Source organism: Ixodes scapularis, unplaced genomic scaffold (genome assembly GCF_016920785.2).
Source record: "Ixodes scapularis isolate PalLabHiFi unplaced genomic scaffold, ASM1692078v2 PGA_scaffold1__304_contigs__length_218370807, whole genome shotgun sequence".
Classification (NCBI taxonomy): domain Eukaryota; kingdom Metazoa; phylum Arthropoda; class Arachnida; order Ixodida; family Ixodidae; genus Ixodes; species Ixodes scapularis.
Genome location: NW_024609846.1, coordinates 165952204 through 165964801, shown reverse-complemented (window position 1 = coordinate 165964801; position 12598 = coordinate 165952204). Strand labels below are relative to the sequence as shown.

Below are 12598 nucleotides of genomic sequence, written 5' to 3'. Positions count from 1 at the left end.
TAACTCCGGGGCTTCGGAGTCAAGCTCCGAAGCACCGAGTCCGGAGACGGTGCACGTAGAGTCAAAGGAGCTAAAATGACGTCATTTCCTGACTGGTGACGATTTCCGGTGCTAAAAGAGGAAAAAAACAATATGGCGGGATAAGCTGCTTCGGTTCTGTCGCGGGTGCGCGGTTTGCCCGCTTTTGTTAATGAAAAGTGCTCAAGGTAAGACGAATAACGCGTTCGAATATCTTTTTGAGGTAAGGCTCTTTCGGAAAATGCATTGGACCGTATTTTGTTTGGTTTGAATATGCTAATAAACAACGCAAACGTTCATTTGACGCGCCGTGTCTTGATCGCCGTTGCACGGAAACTCGGTAATATTGACGATAGTCCTGTCCGCGCTCAACAGAGAAAAACAGGGTATGAACGCGACTTTGGAAGCCGGTTGGACACTCACGCAGAGCATGATACCGATTAATGTTTTGTTTGCGTAGCTTAATCGGGGTGCACGTTGGCTGAGGCTCGCTTCGGCCGACAAAACCTTGATCGCCGAGCGCGGCCGAACTTCCCGTGTGTATACAAATACATTTTATAGGAAGTTCGTTACGAAGGGCAGAACAAACTTATGGCCGTATAAAAGTATCGCAACCGGCGGGGTAGATTCGCTGAGCTCTGTATTTTGCGTGTACTGACGATTTTTGTCGGCTTTTATGACAGTAGCTGCCTTTGCACCGCCAAGCGAAGGGCTCGATCGCGTTGCATCGCTTCGAACAGCAGCGCTGATGTGTACAATCACCCGCTTTTTCTTCAACGACCTTGTAAAGACTTCTTCAATACCGGCGTCAAATAAAAGCGATCGTGCTCGCCATCGTCTGCTTCCAGTTTATTCGGAGACCGTCTGGCACAGTGGAGGAAGCGGAAGTTTCGTAGAAGCAGGTTTGGAGCCGCGGGTTTTTTTGCCGTTCAGTAGGCGCTCCGATGACTCCGACTCGAGGCACTCCGTTCGGGGGCAAGGGAGGCGCTACTGAACGCGCCCAATGGTACACATGAAAAATAGCACTCGGTGCGGCAGTAGGGCATGGCAGTCATGTTTGCATGTTTGTGACGTGTCTGATCTGAGGTATTAAATGCATAAAATTGAGAGACGAGGTGAGTCGTAAGCAATGGTACATAAAAGCTTTAGTCAATGAGTCCTATGATTTGGTAGAAGGTCAATTTTAGATAGTTCATACAATTTGGAGATGGAACTTATTCTTATAAACAAAGCGCAAAGCTTTCATTTGCACTCCCTCGAGTTGTTCGACATTCACCTTTGTTGCAGGGTCCCTCACAACGTATAAAACCGGTCAGACTAATGTACTGTAAATTACAAGCTTGGTTGAGGATGTGCAGTGCTTCAGCTGCCTTTTCAGGGATCGTAGCTCTGCAACGCTTGAGAGTTATTAATTCGTTGTTATGCTGTCACTGTATTTAAACTAGTTGCTCCAATGCCATTCTATTTTTTTTTTTTTTTTCATTTAAGGTTAAACACAAATAGAGGTATAAAAGATATGAAACATTTAATAATAATATCCTTTATTTTCCAACAAAAATACAATGTTGGTACGAGACGTGCGGGGAAAAAAAAGAATGCTGTTAGAAACAGTTTGACTAGCCCTGATCTCCCAAAATACCTTTACAAAAAATGCAGCAGCAAAGCTCACCTAAAGTAAACTTACATACCAACAAGTAGCCAGTGAAAAACGTGAATGCATACATTTACCCAGAGTCATCAAATATACAATTTGCACAGAAGAAAAATGGGCACTATTCAAGAAAGCATTGTATGGCTTTGGGTGTAAGATTTACACCACCTTGTTTGCACTCTCGCATTGCTTTCGTTTCAATGACTTAATTTGTCTCGGTGAACACCTTTGTTACCCTGCAGTTTCATCGACAAGTGAAGAGGTAAAACTTGCATTTGTAAAGGGACTGCGGAGCCTCCTCGAAAGTGCAGATACCAGGTCGGTTGAAGATGACGTGCCTTGTTTCAAGAGCACGTTTTGCTGTGAGCTGTCGTCAATCACGGGGAGTACCGCATCTTTGTATTTTCAGCATTTTGACGCAGATGCTCGACATCGAGTTTCGACTCTGCCTCGGCCACGCCGTCACCATACTCTTGTCGCTCGCCGAAAAAGAACGGAACAGGACCCTTCAAGTCAGTGCCATGCAATGCCTTGAGAAACTGGCCTGTCATGGCCTACGAGGTATGTCATTTTCCTCGGGGAATGTGACTGATGAGCTTTACAAAACAATTCTGCTGATTGCATCCTTACAAGGGCCGATTGAAAAGGAATGAGCCCAATTTGTTTTTCATAAGTAAACAACTGTACAGGTTCTGTTAATTTTTTTGTTGTTTTTTTAGTTTCAAAGTAGCATTTTTTACATTCAGTATGGTCGCTAAATGTTTCAGAAGAAAACAATTTAAAGAAATGTAAGAGGATGTTTTGCGACATCACTTAAACCGTTTCAGCCCCAACTTTGTTCACTTTATTAAATGAAGAGAACTTTGTTTGGTGCAGCATTTCTTTTTCGGAGTGTTGAAAGGCCCAGAATTCACGTGGCATTCAGTCCAAGCTATAAGAGGTGTGTTGCAGTGCAGTTATCTATTTTTAAAGGTTGACGCAAAGTTCAGTCGCCTATGCTTTACTCTCACAGGCACGCCTTCAACATCCGCCATGATTACACATATGAAGTGCCTTTCCTCGCTGCGGCAGAATGCTAAAAACTATGACGATCCAGCTGCAGATTCAGACGTATGGATGTATTCCCTTCACAAGCATCAGCACAACACTGCTCATCTACCCCCTTGGAAAGAAAAATAGAAGCAGTCTCATTCCATTTCAGTCAGCCCTCGTATATAGACGTTAATGATTTAGGGGAAGTGCCCAAGGTGCAGAAGATTTGTGCTAGAATAGATTGGCTTCCACTTGAAATAGGGCGCAATTATGTTCTCTGGACGGCTGGCGTGCCGCTGACAAAGATCTGCCTGCTCTGGATTTTTTCAGCAGCCCACTGGTTGTCTGTGGGACGCGAGTATTGCTGTACTCAAAGTGAAAGTCAATTTATTTGGCTTCCACTTCTGGTGCTGTTAATAAGGCATTGAAACAACTGTTCTTTTTAAATATATATATATGAGGTGTGCATGCAATGAACACATGCACTGAAAGTTGGCCACTGCAGTGTGAGGATTGACGAAAATCGACGAAGGCTGAATTGAACCTTGTTTGTTGTAGGGATGTTTATAGAATGTGAGTCAATGCAGTTTTTGCCTTGGGATAGATGCTATTTTAATTACTTAATTAAGGGTTTCTTGAATGTGCACCAAGGTGTAAAAATTACTTGAAAACAGATTGGTACAGGACTTATTCCAATTCAAATTGACAGTGATGGGAAGCAGTCTCACTATACTTGGGTCTGTTGCATAGAGCTTTGATTGCACGGTCTAAGCTGTGATGATGCTTAATTCCAGTATTGTATTAGTGATGCAGAACTTTGCCATATGGAAGACTTTTAGTACCTCATAGTTACTTTTTTGAAAGGTTCCTGTGAAAAGTATGCATCGCACTGAAAAAAAGGTTAATGTTGTAATGATCTTTGCCAAAGGGCCCATTTTGGGAAAATTATTTATGTTCAATATAATCAGTCTATTAATTACTTTCGATTCATTAACTTTTTAATTCGTGAAGTTATAGGTATGGTTTCAAATAGAAACTTGCTGGGGATCTTCAAAAACTACTTAACTTATTTCAGAAATATAGAAGGCATGTACAGCGTCTAACTGCATTTCAAAAAAAAAAAAAAAAGCTGAGTTAGACGCGTTTCTAGGTTTCGGTTTTCTATTGAAGTGCGTCTTTGCGCTAGCGATGCCGCCCCCCGTGGCTGAGGTGCACGGCTACCGTTTTGCCCCATTCATAGAAGGGAAGGAAGTGTGGCGTATGTGCCTTGCGCGCCTCGGCCACTGCAGATCCTCTTAATTCATCTTTTTCAATTACTAACGCCAAGCTTAATTTGAGTCCAAATATACATATATTTTCGCCACATGTACACAAAGGTCTGGCAGACCAAATTGCACCGAAACAATGCAAACACTGAAATTGACACTTTCAAGCAATCATTCTTTTGTAAAAGAGCGGTCGAGGCTTGGACCCTACTGCCAAACGAAATTGTAAATATAGAGACTGTATCATTATTCGAACGTACCACCACTTGGCTATTAACCTAATTGGGCCCCAAACTTGCATACTTGGTGCATTTTTTTTTCTTGTCACGTGTTCCCTGCAAATTGTGTGCATAGTTGTAGCCTATACTCTCCCTGTAATGGCCCTCAAGAGAGGGCTCACATAACTTTCAAATTACTAAATAAATCACATGGCCTTCAAGTTGGCTGTTTCACACAATGCTGCTAAATTTGGCATATTCCATCGACTGCCTTTTGCGTGCAGTTAGATGGCTGCTAATTACTGATAAAATTGGCCTCAAATACTTGCATTCTGGATTTTCTACACAATACCAAGACAGGTGCAATTGCTTTTTTCTATATTTATTTTCGAACTAAGTTGTTCTTTGACTTGGGATAGCCAATGCATCATATTTTTGATATGATGCATTGGAGCTCTTAACATGATATGCGTTGTCATCATCAGTCAGCCGCTATAATTAGCAACTAGTATTGTCACTGCTCCAGTGGCAGATGAGTGGGTGTGGTCCCTTTTCCACATATGAATTCAACACTGTAGGTCTACGGTCTATCTTGTAACTTAAAGGGGCCCTGCAATCATATTTAAGCGTCCACCTTTTTTGCGGTTTCCACGTCTCCTGGGGTTGGGGCAAGCCAGCGGGCACGGAGAGAGTAACTAAATATCAGTATGTCATATTTTAACCGGACGACGCGGAAACCTCCTCCACCGACGAGGGCGACCCGCGGTACCGAAAGCGCGCAAAATGTGACGTCTTTGGTCCTGGGCTTGCCACTGGTCAAAGCCGCTAAGAGCTTTTTTTTAGTCGAGATACAAAATATAAGTGTCGCGAACCGTTTCAATTATGTATGAAAGTAGTTTTTGTTCACTATTTTAGATCAGAAAAGAAACAAATGCAGTTTAGAAAGTACGGAAACGAGAAATGACCCGTCGACATACCCGCCACCAAGCGGCGGAAAAAAACGGCGCATACTAGAAAAGGCTAGTGGGATGAGGCTACGACAAACGAGGAGCGTAGAAAGGTCCCGGATGTACGCGGCGGCGCTGTGGTCGTATACCGGCTCAAGAATCCGACCGGTTCCGAGCGTTCTGAAGGCCTTCGACGCGGGCCCTGCTGGCGATTTGGCCATTTGGCGGTGCGTCAGCGCGAAGTGGCTCCCGTTCTGAACTGATCTTTACTCCGTGTTTGCTGTCGTTTGTGGCCAATGAAGTGTTATGCCGAATTAGTGATTAGTCGCGCAGCAAAAGCAATGCGAGCTGCCCTGGCCGCCCGCTTCATACAGCGTATCCAATACGTGCTTTAGTGGCGCCCTCTCGAGCCGTCGACACGGAGTGCGGCAGCCGTGTGCGCTCGATGAGCTCACTACTCCTTCTCTAGTTCAAGGCCACTCAAGCCAGGACCTACGACGTCATGAAGGAGGTTATTTTTTGCTTGTTTTTGTAATTCTAATTTGCCTATAACTTTTAAAATAAAGCGAAATTTGAGAAAAGAAAAGTTGGATTAAGTTACTACGTTCAGTACGCTCAGGTTCAGTGCAAATAAAAAACCAGTCAAAAAGTCATTGCAGGGCCCTTTAAAGGGCTCCCAATTCTTTGCTTATACAGTATTTTGTCTGACTTTTTCTTTCAGGTTCCTCAAGCGACGAGCACATGCACCTTTGTTCTGGGAATGCGTTTGCTGGTTTCCTTCCTGGCATTTCGATTGCTTTGACGCACGTCATCTTGAACACTGAGAATCGAAGTCAGGTGCGGTTTGAGGGCGCATCGAGCCGCACGTCATGCTGTCTCTCAATGCAACCGACCGTTTCCTTACAGAAAACTGCTGCAGTCGCTTTGAACACGTGGGCATGTGTCATGGAAGAGGTCTTGAGCGATCAGCATTTGCAGTACTACAAGCAGAAGGCGGCATTGCAAGAGGCAGACCAGAACCTTTCTGGTACTGTTGACCTTCCCTCATAATTTAGGTTCTCCCATGCACTTCGTGTTTGTTTACTATACCAGTTGGAACACGCACGTTTTTATGGTACTGTGCCGCCTTGTGACTGAAACTGGCATATAAGGGGATAAACGCAAAATGCAGATCTCGGTTTTAAGATACATCAAAGTCTTAGAAAGAAGCAGGAGAAGGTATTGGTTGAACATTCTTGGAGGTTTAGGACAGAAGTAAGTGCCCAGCACTGTGCAGTATGACTCATGAGTCCAGTCATGTAATGGGTAAAAAGTAAGGGTTCCTGAAAAAGGAATTGCAAAATTTTTGTTGAATTTACGGTTCAGCAATAAATCAGCAGATTCAATAATCATACAATTCTGATGTAGAACTAAAGTGCAATCCACTTATAGCTCTAATGAGAAAACCTAAAAATTCAATCGTTATAACCGATTATCGTTGTTTCTGGACTAGAGACTGAGCGTTTCTAGCCTAGAAATTCTAGGAACTGATCGTTATATATGGTATCATTATAAGTGGATTGTAGTGTATTCATTTAGTTAGTCAAGACAGTTTAAATAAATTAAAAATTTAGATATTATATATATAGTATGTGTAAGCTTCGACGTTTATGCTATTGCCAATGCATGACGGTAAAACATCTGAGATTGGACATTTTCTTATGAGGATGTGTCTAATGTGTAGTTTAGCTCTCTGGCAATCATACTGGATATGATTATGTACCAAATTTATCTTGGTAGTTTCTCGTCCCGACGTGCGGCAAGTTCCATGGTTTGCGAAACGTCCAACAATGTCTGCTTCCAGGCGCCGCTTCCCGGGTGCCCCGCATCCAGCGAACCGACGACTGGGTCAAGTCCACGGCCGAAAAGCTGTCAATCCTGGTGCACAGGGTGTGTCCCTGCCTCGCAAGTTGTGAGCCGAAAACCAAGATGGCGGCGCTGGATTGGGCCCGTGTCAGTTTGATCAGCTGCAAGAGGTAACTCGTGGGGAAAGCCACTGTACTATCAGTTACTCAACAACCGTTATTGTGCTCAAGGTCCTAGCACACAACATATGTTTAAGTACCCAAGACAGACCCTCAAGGTAGAGAGCACCATGTCATCGTACCTACAAGCAGACTACTGGGCCATCTCTAGGGACGAAGTCCCACGAAAAGGGTCCGAGAAAAGTTGGGGTGAAGCATATACATAAAATAATACCCTATTTTGTCTATGAACAAGGCCTGCATGCTGTATTTACTTTCCAGCAGAGTGTGCAAGAAACCTAGCTAAGGCATAGTGTGCGTAAAATACCGGGCATGAGCCCATGTCCCAATGAGCTCCCACCCGGTACCTTTGACATGTTTTAAAAGAACAGCAAAGGACATAAGTGATTGCCTCAGACTTCTGAGCCTGAGTGGGATGCTCCTCTATTCTCACTCGCTTCTCCAAACACTACAGTACAAATGGGTGAAGTCCACCCTATCATGTACCCCTTCTACATTTCTGCTCTTGGTCCATAAAGCACCCATCCCCCAGTTTTTACAGATTATGCACTAACTGAAATTAAACATTTCGACGTGCCCGGAGAATTCGCTACAAAAATACATGTTGAGATTTTAGTTGTGAATTTTACCTTGTGAATGTTAAATTTTACAGTTGGTCTCGGTGTTGCGCCATCCTATATACAAGGCATTTCACCAATGACTAAGAATAATCAAACAAAAAAGTACACTCAAAATAAAAAAAATTTCTTCAGAATAATGTCGATTGTGGCGAACGTCAGTAAACAATAAAAAGTTATAATTAGCAGTCTAATTACCAAAAATCCACTAATTATGTTGTTAAACATTCACTTTATTTGGCAAATTCCAATTGGGGATTTGTTGCCGATTGTCCAACTAGGCTACAGCAGCTGCTGTTTGAAGTAAAATTACTAAATTCTTCTCTATGCTTTCCAAAGCTAGGCTGCCTAGAGTCCGCCTTACAATGACTAAGGGAAGAAAAGTGCCAAAACCTGCGTGCTCGAGGAGACAGCAGATTGTGTCGCGCCTTTTCTATGACCATGTGACTTACAGATAACGTGATGCTGCCGGATTGGCTCGCTAGGACTCGCTGCTAGGGTGGGGAAAATATTCAAATTTTTCTAATAATGCACTATTCGATATCCGCTTCGAGATGAACTGCGATATTCATACTTTTCGAAGTGATCGCGCCGGGTTAGCCCCTTTGAGTGCGCTTCTCACCGAGCACCTCTGCGCAGCGGGGAAGCAATACCCGTGGAGCTTGTGGGCTCCGCGGGTATTGCTTTCCGGCAACGCGCAGGTGCTGGGTGAGAAGCGCACTCAACGGGGCTAACCTGCCGCGATTATGCTATACAGTGCAATCCACTTATAACGGTACCACGTATAACGATGTATTGCTTATAACGATCAGTTTCTAGACTAGAAACGATCAGTTTAGAGTCCAGATACAACAATAATCAGTTATAACGGTTATAATGAGTACAGCGGACGAAAACGTCTGGCGTAGTCATATTAAGGGTCTGTGGAGTTGTCAAGCTGCAATGCTGCAGCCTTCTTCCCACAGCTCCTTTGTCTCTACCGGGTGATTCAAGGAGACGGCAGGCTCTTTAAATCGACCGCAAAATTCGGTTTCTTAGCCTATCGTGCTACGACTTTGTGCAGCGTTGCTCACAGATGGTACTTTTCTTTTTGTAAAATTTGCAAAGAGCGAACTTACCTGAGGAAAAAGTAGAGAAAGAAAAAGGCTTAGCTCCTATGGAAATGCAGCGACGCCACCGGTCTGCAAACAACATGGCGCCGTTTCGCACGGGAGACAAGAGATGGCGCAACGAACGTGCATACAGCGCCGAGAGCCAGCGTCTTTAGCAGACAATCTTTTCGACTCAAAAGCGGAGCGCCTTCCGCGGGCGGCGACAGTCACAGAAACAAAAACAGGCGTGTTAACAACAAGGAACTGCAGTTCCTTGTCTGCTAAATACGCCGGCTCTCGGCGTCGTCTGCTCGTTCGTTGGCGGCAGTTGGCGTCGCGACCGCTTGCGCCATCTCTTGTCTCCCGTGCGAAACAGCGCCGTGGGTGGCGTCGCTGCGTTTTCATAGGAGCTAAGCCTTTTTCTTTCTCTACTTTTTCCTCAGATAAGTTCGCTCTTTGCAAATTTTACAAAAAGAAATGTACCATCTGTGGGCAACGCTGCACAAAGTCGTAGCGCGACAGGTGAAGAAACCGAATTTTGCGGTCGACTTAAAGAGCCTGCCATCTCCTTGAATCACCCGAAAGTTGTGCATGGTAAAAATAAACTGATTTTTATTTGATTTGAGATTTCGGGTTTTCTCGTTATTGTTATAAGTGGATTGCATCGTAGTTGGTGCCTGTTTAAGAATTCAGGGTAAGCTCCTCCCGCCTTAGCAGAGTGAATGCTGAGAAGGAGGTTGTTTCTTCTCCAGCGTTGGCTCTGCTAAAGTGGAAAGAGAAACGTCACCCTGAACTATTAACCTGTTCCGGACTACTATAGGGTATATCTGGGGTCCTTCGTTTTTGGGTTTTATGATTTTTTTTTTAAATTGGTAAAAGATTATTCGGCGCTTCGTTCCAACCTGGTAATCAGGAACAAATGGGATTTTTAAAGAAATTATTATGAAATTCTGGTTTTTCAGGTATTTTTTAGAAATATAACTAACAATAAAAAAGCATTAATCAATTTCTATATATAAAATGATTTTTTAATTTTTTTTCCGCAATTAAGTCATTAAAGTACATAAGCTAGCATTAGAACGAGGTATAAGTGCTCACTCGGGCTTTTAAATTTTTCTTAGTCCATGTTGCTTACATAATCTGCATGCGCAGCATCTCTGTTTCCATCACAGTCCTGTCCAGTTTTTGGACACTGAATTGAGAAAAGGCTGTTCACGTCACAGCTTACTCATACATTTACAATGTGCAACAATATCGCTCCAGTTTGACAGGAACAAAATATCTGCTGTTCTTTTCGAAACAATGTTTTGAGAATCGTTTATCATCCTCTTTTTCCTTTTTTTTTTTTTGTGCTGGTTGAAACTGAAAGAGAAGTGCAAAAGATACTTCACAATGGACGTAAAAGTAACATATTGAAGCTGGATCTATGTCATTGCACTAAACTGAAACCAACAAAATCTATGTTCGCTTCCTAGGTCTGAAGCTAGCGCACATGTTCCTACCAACCCTTTGTTTCCCAGAAAATAGTTTCTAAGCAGAGCAATTTGGAATATGGTGGAATTCAATTTCCAAATTCAGGGGAAATTGGTTATAATACAATTAAATGCGAAGGTGCAAGCGAGCTGGACAAGCGGGTTTGACCTGAATTTCTAGAAGCATGGTCAGGGTGTAAGTATCAGGAAATATCTGGTTTTGCCCAAAAACGAAGGACCCTAAGTATATGTTGGGCAGCGACGTCCTGATAGCCCGCGTTCTTGGTATTTTTATGTTGTAAAATATTAAATTTAAGGAAGTATATTTGCATATAGCAGTCAGATCTATAAATCACCTTGATTACGATAGCTGTGACAAATTTGTCGTTCACATGCCACTGTTCATAAATATATGTAGTTACCGTATATACGCGTGTAACGGCCACAGGTATTCTTTTATGATTTCGGGCGAGAACTAGGGGTGCGACCATTGCACAAAGAGAAACAGAAAATCTTTTCGGAAATCCTTTTTTTGGAAAAGGATTTGGGTGGATTTGGAAATCCTTTTTCCGAATCCACCCACTGCTGGCTTTAGCAAAGTCGCCAGTATCTCCTTGCATCATGCAATGTCGAGCGCTTTAATGCACAGCATCTCCGTCGAAACTGTGTAGCCATTGCTCTGGGTACTCGTTACAAATTGACGGAGCAAATTGTCAACTTCGAGAAACAGCCTCTGCTTGCCTCGGAAAGCGCGCTTTGTTGTCTTTGTCTTCCTTAGTTCCCCGCAGGGGGCACCTGTGAAAGCAGGTGTTTGTAGAGTGGCGTCTCCACGGACCCCGAGCCATGCGGGTTCGCCCGCCCATGTATGGCTGTGCGTGGCTTTCCCGTGTCCGGGGAAAAGGGCATCCTGGTGGTTGAGCCGAACCCGGGGTAGGTTTGGACCCTTCGGGGCCCCCCGGGTGAGGCAATACACCACTTCGGCCCCTGCTTCTTGAGACGGGAGTCCTGGTAAGGCCCGGCCAGGATGATTCAGTCTAGTTGCCACTTCTACTATCCCCTCTCTACTTTCACCCTTGTCTTCTCCTCCTTTTCACTCTTCTCATTTCTCTTCTTTCCTTTTCAACTCTTTTGGCGGCAAGGGCTAACCTTGGGTGGCGACAGACACCTTGTCCAGAACCGCTCTTGGTTATAGAGACTGGGCAGCACTAATAGAGTAACGTCTTCAGCCAAGCCATACTTGTTATGGAGCGTTACCTATTCCCTTGTTGGGCTCGGTGGTGGGCGGTGCACCACAGTTTCCGAAAACCCTCCCCCTTTATATGGGTTCCAAACTTAAACCTTTTGATCGGCCCCTTAAAAGGGGCCGCACCGAAGCTCAAGTCACTCCCGAAACATCCAAAGTACTCGAAAAATTTCCAAAATTCCTGGTCTTACACTCTGAAGAAGAAAAACCACTTGCCAAACTGTCCCCTTTCTTAGTCGCCAAGGTACTGGAAGGAATCGTTGGGAAAGATTACTCTGCCAAAAAGATGCCATCCGGTGATCTTCTTGTTGAGATCAGCACCAAAAAGCAAAGTGATGCCCTTCTTTCTCTCAACGCTGTGTCTGAATACAAAGTAAACGTTACTCCACACCGCAGACTTAATACAGTTCAAGGAGTTATCTCGGAGGACGACCTAATGGACTCGTCTGAGGAAGAGCTTGTTGAAGGCCTTTCAGACCAGGGAGTTGTTGCCGCTCGTCGCATCACCCTTCGTCGTGAGGGTGTAGAACGTAAAACGAGACACATTATACTGACCTTCGACACCACCACTCTCCCAGAGGCCATAAAGGCAGGCTACCTCCGGTGCCGTGTTCGCCCCTATGTGCCGAATCCCCAGCGGTGCTTTAAGTGCCAAAGGTTCGGCCATGGGTCACGGAGCTGCCGGGGAAGCGACACTTGCGCGAAGTGCTCCAGTAAGGAGCATGTTGCTGACAGTTGCGAGAGTGAATCGAAATGTGTCAACTGTGATGGCCGTCACCCAGCATACTCGCGCTCTTGTCCAAAATGGAAAAAAGAAAAAGAAATACTTACTTTAAAAACCACAGAAAACATCTCCTACCATGAGGCGAAAAAACGTTTCTCCTTCCTATCGAAAGGAGGGTATGCCGAGGTCGTGTGCAGGGGACCCGCACGACCCGTGATGGCATCGGCGGGAACACAGACCCCTCCAGGGGGGCTGTGTCTCCCACCAGTGTCCCCTCTGAAACCCGCGGGTGCAGT

The 12598-nt window shown here is 44.4% G+C and overlaps 1 protein-coding gene across 2 annotated transcripts in view; it reads left to right on the top strand.

Moving 5' to 3' along the window:
* Positions 1-12598, top strand: part of LOC8034620 (TELO2-interacting protein 1 homolog) — a 58474-nt gene that overhangs the window by 856 nt on the left and 45020 nt on the right. Inside the window, exons 1-6 of one of the 2 annotated variants that reach the window (XM_029989492.4) lie at positions 1011-1133; positions 1912-1987; positions 2079-2230; positions 5853-5968; positions 6038-6158; positions 6975-7146. In XM_029989492.4, coding sequence (XP_029845352.3) covers positions 1112-1133; positions 1912-1987; positions 2079-2230; positions 5853-5968; positions 6038-6158; positions 6975-7146 — 659 coding nt within the window. In that variant the 5' untranslated portion in view covers positions 1011-1111. Of the gene's footprint in view, positions 1-1010; positions 1134-1911; positions 1988-2078; positions 2231-5852; positions 5969-6037; positions 6159-6974; positions 7147-12598 lie in introns of those variants that run through there. The other variant, XM_029989491.4, reaches the window with a different exon arrangement.